The sequence below is a fragment of the Scomber scombrus genome, chromosome 20, assembly GCF_963691925.1.
Source record: "Scomber scombrus chromosome 20, fScoSco1.1, whole genome shotgun sequence".
NCBI lineage: Eukaryota > Metazoa > Chordata > Actinopteri > Scombriformes > Scombridae > Scomber > Scomber scombrus.
Window position 1 is genome coordinate 24,730,499 of NC_084989.1, and position 12,730 is coordinate 24,743,228.

Consider the following 12,730-nt stretch of genomic DNA (forward strand, 5'->3'; position numbering starts at 1 on the left):
ACAAATATAAAATACTTGCTGTCCAATTCCTCTCCACACTCATTCTTTAAAGTCTTTTTTTAAAGAAATCTTTATTGTAAAAGAACACAGTATACAGAACAGTATATAAAGGATATAGACAGAGGAATACTCGGGTACATTAAACAAAGATATTCAAAGGTGAACATACATGAAGGGTTTTTATAGACTTTTTATTTTTGGATTCAGAGATCAGATTTACTTGTTCAGTCTCTTGGAGGAAAAATGCAAAGTGAGTTTTTTTTATTGCTGAATTTACATAAATGTAGAATTTTGCCAGCAGGATCAACACATTTATTACTCATTTATCTTCTTTCTATGTTCTCTGATAAAACTAAATACTACATTCTCCCACCTTAAAGTAAAATCTCTATGAACATGGTTGTAAATCTACTGAAGTCTTGCCAGAAGTTTTCTTTTCACCATGTAGTGATTAGCAGGCTCATATTTATCACTTCCTTCACCTTATTCACTATGAAGTATTTATGAGGAAGCATCCAGACTTTCTTCTAGTTGATGTTACAAATCAAATCCAATAGGACATAACATATGGAATATATAGAGACAATATGTTTCTGAAACAAAGGGATCAGAGTCATCAGCCAGCTCCTCCCTCTTCCTCTTCACACTTTACTTTCACTTTCTCTGACATCGTGCTGCAGATACTTTTCTCCGTCTGAAGGTAATGTAACCGACAGTTTCTGTGTTTTTACACTTTAATGTCTCTTTGTTCGTGTTGTTAGTGCTGACTGCTGTTAGTTTAGCTCCTCACAAACAGCACAAATCTGCAGTTTGGTTGTTAAAAATGAACTCAAACTAACGGCTGCAACTTTCCCGCCATCTTGTGTTTTAGGAGTGAGTGTGGAGGAGCAGCTGAGGTGAGTTGATGGTCAGTAGTTGAACAGTGTTGTTATTATTGTGTCCCTCCACTTACTGATGACTGACGGCTATCAGCCTGTGGAGGAGGCGGAGATGACCCGCTGCTCTCCCCGCTGTCTGACACACTAAATGCGGTGTTACGGTTTAACTGGTGACCGTGTTAACTGGTGACTTCCCTAAAAACGCCTTTGTAGTTTAATCCTTTTTTAACTACATACTTATCGGTGTTTTAATATCTAAGTATGTAACCATTAATGTAAGTTCAGTTGTGTTCAGAAGACTCATTCACCTCTCGTAACGTATCTTAAAATGTGAGAAAGTCACCAGTTAACACGGTCACCAGTTAGACCGAAACACCGGACAGCCGCTGGAGAACAGCTGTGAGTGTGTGTGTCTACAGCTGAATATAGACTGTTTCTATTGATACTACAGGACTGATGTGGAGCCAGCAGGGGGGTGAGGGGCTTCACTTCTTTTATTCAATAAATACTGTAGTATTCACAAAGACAGCACTCATCTTATTGACACTCCTCCAACATGAACTAGTGTCGCTTCTTGATGGAATCGTGTCATCAAATGTGTTGAAGCTCTTTATTGAGACTCACTCATTTAGTTTGAAACTCTTTATGAGTTTTTTGGAAGGATCCATCTGCTTTTATAACTTATAGTACATTCACTACAGTACTGTAATGAAGTACAATCTGCAGTACTTGTACTTCCTTTTCCTGTTACTTTATACTTCCTCTCCACTACATTACAGAGGAGATATTTGACTTTTTACTCCACTACATTTTTCCACAGCTATGATTCAGATTTGAAATGTTAAAAGAAATGATCCGTCTATAAAATATGATAAAGTGTGACGTTAGCCTCAGACATCAGTGTCTTCAGTATAACATCACAGCATCAATAAAAACAGATCCATCAATCAAATGATCATCATTATAAAAGTGAGCATATAGAGTAACACTCACTGTTATTGATGAAACTACATAAAACAGTTAAAAGTAGCTCCAACATAAAGCTCTACATGTTAATGCATCACACTCAGTTACTGTTGATACTTAATGTACATTTACTTCCAATAATACTTGTGTACATTATGGATGCAGGACTTTTACTAGTAATAGAGTATGTTTACAGGATGCTATTTGTACTTTAACTGAAGTCAATGATGTGAATCCTTCCAAATGCTTCTATAAGTCATGTGAGAACTGTGGGAAGTCCTTCATGCTGCTTTTAGACGTCAAAGTACAAACTGTAATCTTTGGTCTTTGTCTGCATGTTCCAGGTCTAGATGCTGTTATCAAGAGTTATTAAACAGTGTAAACATCTGAATTACAAGCTTTCAGTAGAAAATGACTCAAATGCAACAACAACAATGTTATACTAAAAAACTTCAATGAATGAATCAGCTGGAAGAATATGAGTATAACAGCCTCTATGTTACATATAAATAATGACTTTAATTAGAGTCCTTTACAGGAAACTTACAGACTCATTAAATGTGAATATTAGGTGTTCATTAAATAATGTTTAAATGTTGATAGAGGGGAAATGATGAAATGTTATATTGAAGGCTTGAGGTGCAATAAATTCCATCACAGTTGTTGCATCTCAAATAATCTGCTGCTGTTTGTTGCATAAAGTCATTTTGTGCAGAGACTCTGTAGTCGCTCTCAGTCCTTCTGCCTGTCAGTGAATGTAAATCCTCCTCCATGAATCATGTGTGCTGCTCTTCACTTCACTGCAGCTTCATGACGCCATCTAGTGGACTGATAGTAGAAGTACAGCAGCTGATGGCAGCATGCTCTGCCTCACACTGCTGTCTGGCTGCATTCACACTGATATATAACAGAGAATAACAGCCAATCACAGGAGGAGCAGCTGATATTTAGGATGTGACAGGAGAAATGATGTAAAGGATGATCTGTGTTTCCTCTCCAGATGAAGGTAGAAAGTGTGTGTGACTGATGTGGATGTGACTTCAGCAGCATGGATCAGAGTGAGGACAGAGAGGAGGGAGTCCCTCCCTCTAAAAGCTCTCTGTGTGGGGAACATGACAGCCAGACCAAAGCTCAGAGGTGAGATGAGGATCTCTAACTGTCCATCACTGTTCTCCACCATCATTATTCACACTCAAAGCTCTGTGTGTGTTGTGTAGAAGCCCAGAGTTGGATAGACCAGACTCTGCTGGACCTGGACCTGGACCTGGACCCAGCTGTGTGTCTATGAAGAGTGATCGGTCAAAGGGTCAAATCATTTATTTTAAAGAACAACATCTTGATGCAACAAGGTAAACTGTCACTACATATTAAATGTAACTGACTCAGTTTGAAATGTTTTTATTGAAGGTTTTTATCAAACTTCTCTTTTCAGATTTGATCATAATTTATGAGAAAAACTGCAAAATCAAACATTTTACTGCAATAATCCAGAATCTCTCCTGGAGGGAAGTGTTGGTGATTGAACCTGAACTCAGCTGTGAGTCCTTCAGAGCGACCGCTCCAAATATGATTTGATTGATTTTAAACAACAACGTTCATCTGATTAAAAGTAAATAGTTCTCAGTATTAAAATCAGGTTATTGGACAATATGAGTTAAAACCTGAATCAGGATAAATAGTTCTCAGTTGAATTATTTGAGATTTGGATCATTTATTGATATTTCTGATCCATAATGATCCATAATGTTGGTAATTAGATCATTTCAGTTTGTTGCTGTTTTTATTAAAACTGTTCAAATTCAACATGTTTGAAAGAAGAATTCACTTCTCAAACTATAATTTCTATTGATTGATGATCATTTCATAGTGATGATGGACAGAGATCAGTGTGAATGTACTGTTCTCCCTGCGCGTTATGTACTTTGTGTACGTTATCACAGTTAAACGGTCAGCCAAACTCAGATATACATTTTGAGCCAGGATCAGAGCGTCTTGCTGCCTTTATTTCCTTTCTTTTAGGTGAAATACCACGAGTGAAACTGCAAATAGAAGACAATACAAACCTTAGTTTCCTTTACAGCGTGTTGCTAATAAACAGTATAAGCTAAAGAACTACACGGCACAAATAAGCTGTTTACATTAACAGTAGGCTGATATACATTGTTGCTAAGCAACGCACACTTTACATTCGCTCTCAAATTACTTTTAGCACAACTTCTTGCATGACTTCCCAGTCAATAAACATCAGACGTTACAGTACTGAACTTAACATTACATATTCATCTTCATTCCTATCAAATATCAAATTATCAAACTTACAGCCATTGCTTTCGTGAGCGTCTTTCTTATTGCTGGTTGCTAGGTTACCGCAAGTATAAACAGTTAAGTAGCCTTCAAAATAAAATTCCAGATCAGATGTGTGTGTGTGTGTGTGTGTGTGTGTGTGTGTGTGTGTGTGTATGTGTGTGTGTGTGTGTTTCTTATGCAGAATTTCTTACCATACATTTAATCTAATACACTAATTAAATCATTTCAAGTACCTTAAATCATGAAAATTCTTCTGAGAGCAGAACAGTGAATGTTGGAGTGGGTACGAGGGCCGGGGCCCCTCATCACTGTTTACAAGAAATGTCTTTAAAACATCAGGAAATTAAAGATGAAACTTCATTGGTTGTGTTTAATGATTGCATCATTATACTTTGATATTTATTAAATATGTTGCAGCCACTGGTTTCACCACCCAGCGAGCACACTGACTGACCCAAAACAAACACACCCACAACCTTTTATTTACTATACTGTATTAAAATCAGCCTCCACCCAAAATGTGTCTCTGAGTATCACTCAGCTCCTGTAAGCTCATTAAAAGTTGGTAGTTTCCTTCTCAGAGACCAGCAGCTGTGGTCAGCTTGGGTTCTTGTCAGTTTCAGAGTACACTGTTAATATTAGTCTCTGACAGGATGAGCTAAAGGAAGCAGTGTGTTAACCACATCAAACAACTGCAGGAGAAGCAATAGTATCACTAACAGGCTGAAGGACTGTCAACAGAAATGTCTGCAGAACAGAGAATTATCCAGACAGCTGCTCATCATCACTGCATCTTTAATAAAGACCAAACAAACATTTTATTTACATTCATTCATTTGGCAGATGCTTTTATCCAAATGAGGTTCAATCCAAGACAGTAGATGAAGGAGAAGCCTTAGACAATAAGAACCCAACACTCATTTACCAGCAGCTGAGATTTAAGGAGTTCATGCATCTGTGTCCTCGGCTGAGTGTCAGCTTCACCCCTCCAGGTGCTGCACACTGCACTGAATACAGCTCTACTCATACAGTTAATCATGTTTAAGGTTAACAGTGAATTCATATAAAACTAGCTGGATACTACTGTGTTGTGTACAGTAGGTGTATTAAATCACTGACAGATTTAGTGTCAGTGTGTTCTGGGTGCGGAGCAGAATGTATCTTGTGTTTCTATCAGGAGGAAGCTGGACCAACCTGAACCCAGCTGTGTGTCTATGAACAGTGATCGGTCTATGGAGCTTCCTTATACCTTCAAAGATGGACGCCACTCTGATGATCACAGGTGAGGATTTCAAACAGATAAAAACATAATGATGTTTTCATCAGACTCTTATCAAGTCTCCTGTTTTTAAACCTTTATTGACTCAGACAAAGTTCTCTGAGCAGCGTTCACACTCACACAGTCAGACACATTGACACTGGGAGCTGCCCAGTACAACCAGTCTCATACAACCACACACTGGTTGTAGCTGCCTTCAGTAGTGTGCAGTGAGGGAGAGCTTCATGGAGGGTTGGTGAGAGCTGTTGGGACTAAACCAAAGTGACTCTGAGCTGTTGATTCTCAGTGGGATCAGCAGGACTAGTAAAGCTTTACCACTACAGGGACTCATCTGATTCTCTGTTCACATCCAAATATCACTTGATGGACCTTTAGCTTGTGTTTGTCTCTGTGTGGACAGACATAATGTGAGCTCATTCTTCATGATTCCTCCACAGAGTGGACCAGGAGAGCTCAGAGGTTCCCAGTGGTCAGTCTGCCCAGCAGCATCAAACACAGCTGGACTCCATATTTATGGTCTGTACATGTACAACAACTACTTTTACAACTATTGTGTTCACAATCATCTCCATGCTGCACTTTGTAGACCAGTGGATTGTCAGTGTGTCCAACATGGATCTGATGTTTGCTTCATGATGTTAGTTTGATTGTGTCATTCATATATTATTCTGTTCCAGCTGCTGGAGGAGAACATCGTCACTTTTGTGAAGAACGAGCTGAAGAAGATGCAGAAGGTTCTGAGTTCAGATTTCCCAGAATGCTTAGAGAGTCAGAGTGAGGATGAGGAGGTGTTGAACTGTGAGGAGAAAGAGCAGAGGAGGAGAAGCAGAGACGCATTTCTGAAGATCACACTGCACTTCCTGAGGAGAATGAAGCAGGAGGATCTGGCTGAGCGTCTGCAGAGCAGTAAGAGGATTTCTATAAAGATTTAACATGATGGAGAGGAAATGGAGGCAACATGGGAGAGGTTTATATTTCAAACTCTGCTGTTAATATGATGCACACATCTGCATCAGATCTATGAATTCTTCTGAGCTGAAAACAGTCAGAAACTGTTTGTCCACAACTGATGAGCTGAATAGATTTCATAGTGAGGAAAATATAAACATCTGCAGTTTAATGTTTACATTCTACCAATTTACTGTAGAATCATCTGATTGATTTCATTTGTTGTTTGTTCATTCAGGAACTCCTGCTGGCAGGTGTCGACGTAAACTCAAGACTAACCTGCAGAAGAAGTTCCAATGTCTGTTTGAGGGGATTGCTAAAGCAGGAAACCCAACCCTTCTGAATCAGATCTACACACCGCTCTACATCACAGAGGGAGGGACTGCAGAAGTCAATGATGAACATGAGATCAGACAGATTGAAACAGCATCCAGGAAACCAGACAGATCAGAAACAACAATCACACAAGAAGACTTCTTTAAAGCCTTACCTGGAAGAGATGAACCAATCAGAACAGTGATGACAAAGGGAGTGGCTGGCATTGGGAAAACAGTCTTAACTCAGAAGTTCACTCTGGACTGGGCTGAAGACAAAGCCAACCAGGACATACACTTCACATTTCCATTCACTTTCAGAGAGCTGAATGTGCTGAAAGAGAAAAAGTACAGCTTGGTGGAACTTGTTCATCACTTCTTTACTGAAACCAAAGAAGCAGGAATCTGCAGGTTTGAAGAGTTCCAGGTTGTGTTCATCTTTGACGGTCTGGATGAGTGTCGACTTCCTCTGGACTTCCTCAACAATAAGAACCTGACTGATGTTACAGAGTCCACCTCAGTGGATGTGCTGCTGACAAACCTCATCAGGGGGAAACTGCTTCCCTCTGCTCGCCTCTGGATAACCACACGACCTGCAGCAGCCAATCAGATCCCTCCTGAGTGTGTCGCCATGGTGACAGAGGTCAGAGGGTTCACTGACCCACAGAAGGAGGAGTACTTCAGGAAGAGATTCAGAGATGAGGAGCAGGCCAGCACCATCATCTCCCACATCAAGACATCACGAAGCCTCCACATCATGTGCCACATCCCAGTCTTCTGCTGGATCACTGCTACAGTTCTGGAGGATGTGTTGAAAAGCAGAGAGGGAGGAGAGCTGCCCAAGACCCTGACTGAGATGTACATCCACTTCCTGGTGGTTCAGGCCAAACTGAAGAAGGTCAAGTATGATGGAGGAGCTGAGACAGATCCACACTGGAGTCCAGAGAGCAGGAAGATGATTGAGTCTCTGGGAAAACTGGCTTTTGAGCAGCTGCAGAAAGGCAACCTGATCTTCTATGAATCAGATCTGACAGAGTGTGGCATCGATATCACAGCAGCCTCAGTGTGCTCAGGAGTGTTCACAGAGGTCTTTAAAGAGGAAAGAGGGCTGTACCAGGACAAGGTGTTCTGCTTCGTCCATCTGAGTGTTCAGGAGTTTCTGGCTGCTCTTCATGTCCATCTGACATTCATCAAGTCTGGAGTCAATCTGCTGGCAGGAAAACAAACAACATCCCAGACACGTTTCTACCAGAGTGCTGTGGACGAGGCCTTAAAGAGTCCAAATGGACACCTGGACTTGTTCCTCCGCTTCCTCCTGGGTCTTTCACTGCAGACCAATCAGACTCTCCTACGAGGTCTGCTGACACAGACAGGAAGTAGCTCACAGACCAACCAGGAAACAGTCGAGTACATCAAGGAGAAGATCAGTGAGAATCTGTCTGCAGAGAGAAGCATCAATCTGTTCCACTGTCTGAATGAACTGAATGATCGTTCTCTAGTGGAGCAGATCCAACGGTACCTGGGATCAGGAATTCTCTCCACAGAGGAACTGTCTCCTGCTCAGTGGTCAGCTCTGGTCTTCATCTTACTGTCATCAGAAAAAGATCTGGACGTGTTTGACCTGAAGAAATACTGTGCTTCAGAGGAGGCTCTTCTGAGGCTGCTGCCAGTGGTGAAAGCCTCCAACAAAGCTCTGTAAGTACACAGATAGTTTGATTTATTCACCATTACTTAAATATTCTGCTGTCTTTAAAATAAGTAACTTCTTGCTTGTTTTCTGTTTCTTCATATTTCCTTTCCAGGCTGAATGGCTGTAACCTCTCAGAGAGAAGCTGTGCAGCTCTGTCCTCAGTTCTCAGCTCCCAGTCCTCTAGTCTGAGAGATCTGGACCTGAGTAACAGCAACCTGCAGGTTTCGGGAGTGAAGCAGCTTTCTGCTGGACTGGAGAGTCCACACTGTGAACTGGAATCTCTCAGGTCAGATCATGTTTGTCTCAACTGATTCACAGTTTAGAAAATCTGACATGTTTCTTTACTTTAACTTCATGAACAGTTCAGCACACAGATATCATCTTTGACTGATATAAAGAAGCTCATCATGCTTTGGTTCCATGTGATTTAAATTACTGTATTACTATTTATTCTGATTACTTTATTATTAACTGTCACATCTCCTAGCTGGTGCTTGGCAGAGATTATATATCATCACAGTTTAGACTTATTTCAACACAAATATTGTTGTCTTGTTCATTATTGTCTCTTCAGACTGACTGACTGTAACCTCTCAGAGAGAAGCTGTGCAGCTCTGTCCTCAGTTCTCAGCTCCCTGTCCTCTAGTCTGAGAGATCTGGACCTGAGTAACAACAACCTGCAGGATTCAGGAGTGAAGCAGCTTTCTGCTGGACTGGAGAGTCCACACTGTACACTGAAGACTCTCAGGTCAGGATTGATCAACTTGTTTAGTTTAGAATACACGTATAATAAAGTAAATACTCACTTGTTCTTGTTTTCTTCTTCTGTCAACCAAAAGGGGAAATAAATAATCAAATGAAGTTTCTGACCAAAAAGGTGAAGGCTGAAGCATTTGCTCATAACACCAACCCTTTTTACTGAGTCTTTAGAGTAGATCCCAATGTACATAACAAACACAAAACATTTATAACCTGTTCAACTGATGAACATTTCAAATCTGACTTACTTCAGAGGATAAACATTAAACCTGTGTAGGATTGTCTCTGCTGATGTGATTTGTCAAACCAGTTTTTTCTAAACTTCAGCAGCAGATAATTACTTTCTATGCAGATTTTATTGTTTTCTTTTGTTTTTGTTGTTGAATTATTAAACACCAATGATGATTTCACAGATTTGGCTAACATGTCATTGTACCGGTCTGTAAATTCAACGGTCATGTGATAATTAGCAGATAACTAAATTGACCTCACATATCATGGCATTTAAGTGAGCTGTTGCAGGATCATTTCCATGTAGTTTCTGTCTTATACACCACAGTAATCAAGAATCAAGATACTAGTTGAACATTTTGAAAGTCTAATTTCTTGCCTGTTTATGTCCTACTTTTACACCTTCAGTAACACAGTGATGCTTTTAAAAAGGCGTCCAACCATCACAGTGATTTTTGGCCAACCAGTGGTTCCACTCGATGAATCTGAGCTTCATCTTCAGAGCTGTGGGTGTTCGGTTCCCTCTGGAGCCGTATCTGTTCTCCTTATAAGTACACCAGGCTCTCTCAGTGTGTATGAGATGCTGTCTGTAGATGCTCAAAGTGTCTCTGATGGTTGACTTGATAATGGATGTAAACAACCTGCCAATGTTTTGATTTTGAGCCTCAAAATGACTAAAAATGAATTTATATGAACCAGATAAAGTAGAACATCCTTAAGAATACTACACCTACAATAATGAGTTCTTTACTTATTCTTATTTTACAGTGTCAAGAATCAAGTCAGACTGATTTTATATTATTCTCAATGATTTCACACGACTCAGAGAAAATGCTCCAATGTGTTTAGTAGCATTTACTTTTAGCATCATTAGGCTACCGTAGCTGCTCCTCCTACTTCAGGCTTTCAGTGTAGAGACCTGAGGTCAACCTGCTCCTCTCCTCATCTCCTACTGCTGACTGTGAGAAGCTGTTAGTTCACTAACTAGAACAACAAGGTTAATGATCCACAGGCTGACGTTACATCATTGACGTGTAAATAAGTGATGTTTGTTTGTGTGTAGGTGTGCAGCATCGTGTCGTTCCTGGTAAGATGCCACACACACTTTCTAGTTTTATGTAGAGTGAAGTTCTCCCACACTGTATAAGATTTGGATCGGACCGTTTTCTCCTCCTCTGCCGATACCGGCTCCGCTCAGCTCCGTCTGAGACATAATGACGCATTAATTGCACAACGAATCCATAATGAAATTCGTTGCCAAAACTTTTAATAATCCATTTTTATCCATTTGATCGATTCATTGTTGCAGCCCTAGATCATTCATATATTATTTGTTCCTGTTTTTAATGAATTTCTTTATTATTGTGTTGAAATATAAAAAGTGACATTAAACTTGTTGAGTGGTGTGAAGACATTATTATCAGGCCTCAATAAGCAGGCAAGAAATGAGACTTTGAAAATGTTCAATGAGTAACTTGATTGTTGATGATGAAGTTGTATTTCTCTGTAATTAGTCATTTATGGAGGCTACAATAAAAAATGGACATTTAGTACATTTGGTCCAAAGTTGGACTGATGTGCTGAAATGATTCAGAAATAGTTGAGAATGTAAATGGTTAAAAATGTTGTTCAGTTTACTGGCCTGCAGAAGTTAGACAGAAACTAGTTGGTCATTATTTGCTAATGATCAGCTACTTTCCATCAAATTAGCAGAGCTGTAAAATGAATAGTTCCCCACATTTCTTCTAAATGTGTGTAAAAACCGTTGGAGCTGCACAGCCAAGTATTCACAGGGATCCTCCAGCAGCAGTTTCAGGCTAAAGAGCAGACTAGTCTGTCTGGTGGAGGCTTTGATGAACCTCTGTGAAGTCACATTTTATATCAGGAGGCTCCTTGATTTTGTGGAGTTTAAAAAAACCTGAAAAGTTGACACAGCACTGTGATAAAAGTGCGTCTTTATTCTTCCTTTTGGCAAAAGCTTCACTCTTCATGAACACATTAGAATGTTTTGAACATTGGGATCACAATGACGAGGTAAAAACATGCTGCTGAATCTTCCCATCTGGCTGGATGCTCAACTTTCTGGAGCTCCCTGATTCACTTCATCTTTTAGTGAGTTAGTTTGGAGATGGTTTGTTGTTGTATGTGACTGCACACAGCAGTACTCTCACACTGTGTGACATGTGTGTTGTTTTGTGTGTTTGCAGCCTGTCAGGATGTCTGATCACAGAGGAAGGCTGTGCTTCTCTGGCCTCAGCTCTAAGCTCCAACCCCTCCCATCTGAGAGAGCTGGACCTGAGCTACAATCATCCAGGAGACTCAGGAGAGAAGCTTTTGTCTGCTGGACTGGAGGATCCACACTGGAGACTGGACACTCTCAGGTATGGACAGACAATGGGCCAGATGCAAGAATATGTTCGTATTTTTCTTCTTAAATCTGTCGTACTTTTTTCGTGAGGTGGAATTTACGAGTGTGCCACGTCGGATTCACCAAACCCTCGTATCACCAGGAAACAGTCGTAAATGACCTTCGTAAACATGATGAATCCCACCTGTTATAAATGAACGCGCGTTCCCGAGAATAGTAAATTAACATGAATGACGCCCCTAAAATACCAAATAAGGTCAGACGACCGGCAGGTTGTGGAGAAGCTCCATTCATGAAAATGGCACTAAAAACTAAGAATAAGAACTTTACGAGCTCTCAGACTGAGGTCCCGCTCTCAGAAATAGATCAACAGAAACACAGATTATTATTTAGTGTTAGTGGAATTAAAGGTCCTGAAAAAGACAAATAATGAGGAAAAATGACCCGTGCTGTGAACGCTGTCTCAGCTGTTGCACCGTCACAGAAATAAAAACAAAAATGATTTAACATGAATTATGCCAGAGGATGTCATCAGCCAGGGAGTTAAACCTACTTCGATAAGCAATATTTCAATTAAATGAATAACAGTTATTAATAAATAGTCAGTTTATATTGTGGACAAGTCGCTTTGTAGTTTCGGCCGCTAATATTTATATTGTAAGCTTGCATAATATCATAGTTTCAATTGTCAATTCAAATGACTGATATATCTACCTACATTGTTAAATAGCCTACTTCTTTATACTAAATAGCCTAATTATTTTACAAACAGAGTAAAGTCATCATGATTATGGATTCAGAAGTGCAATTTAATGAACGAGACATAGTATACACTTTCCCCCCCTTCTCTACATCCCCTGTAGTTCACACCCATTACTCAGGAGTCTCTAAAATACTGACAATATAATAATCGCTCAGCCTGCGGAACGACATTATTCATTTCTCTGTTAAGTGGTAGTCAGCATACAGTGATGTTAAAAAGAAAATCCA

At 40.0% G+C, this 12,730-nt stretch overlaps 1 protein-coding gene across 1 annotated transcript in view; it reads left to right on the forward strand.

The window, feature by feature from the left end:
• Positions 1 to 630: 630 nt before the first annotated feature.
• LOC134002022 (NLR family CARD domain-containing protein 3-like) overlaps positions 631 to 12,730 on the forward strand; it is a 33,192-nt gene continuing 21,092 nt past the window's right edge. Inside the window, exons 1-10 of the mRNA XM_062441267.1 lie at positions 631 to 700; positions 2,845 to 2,981; positions 3,062 to 3,193; positions 5,329 to 5,433; positions 5,868 to 5,946; positions 6,108 to 6,336; positions 6,617 to 8,387; positions 8,495 to 8,668; positions 8,957 to 9,130; positions 11,580 to 11,753. Of these exons, the coding sequence (XP_062297251.1) occupies positions 2,893 to 2,981; positions 3,062 to 3,193; positions 5,329 to 5,433; positions 5,868 to 5,946; positions 6,108 to 6,336; positions 6,617 to 8,387; positions 8,495 to 8,668; positions 8,957 to 9,130; positions 11,580 to 11,753 (2,927 nt within the window). The 5' untranslated portion in view covers positions 631 to 700; positions 2,845 to 2,892. The remainder of the gene's footprint in view (positions 701 to 2,844; positions 2,982 to 3,061; positions 3,194 to 5,328; positions 5,434 to 5,867; positions 5,947 to 6,107; positions 6,337 to 6,616; positions 8,388 to 8,494; positions 8,669 to 8,956; positions 9,131 to 11,579; positions 11,754 to 12,730) is intronic.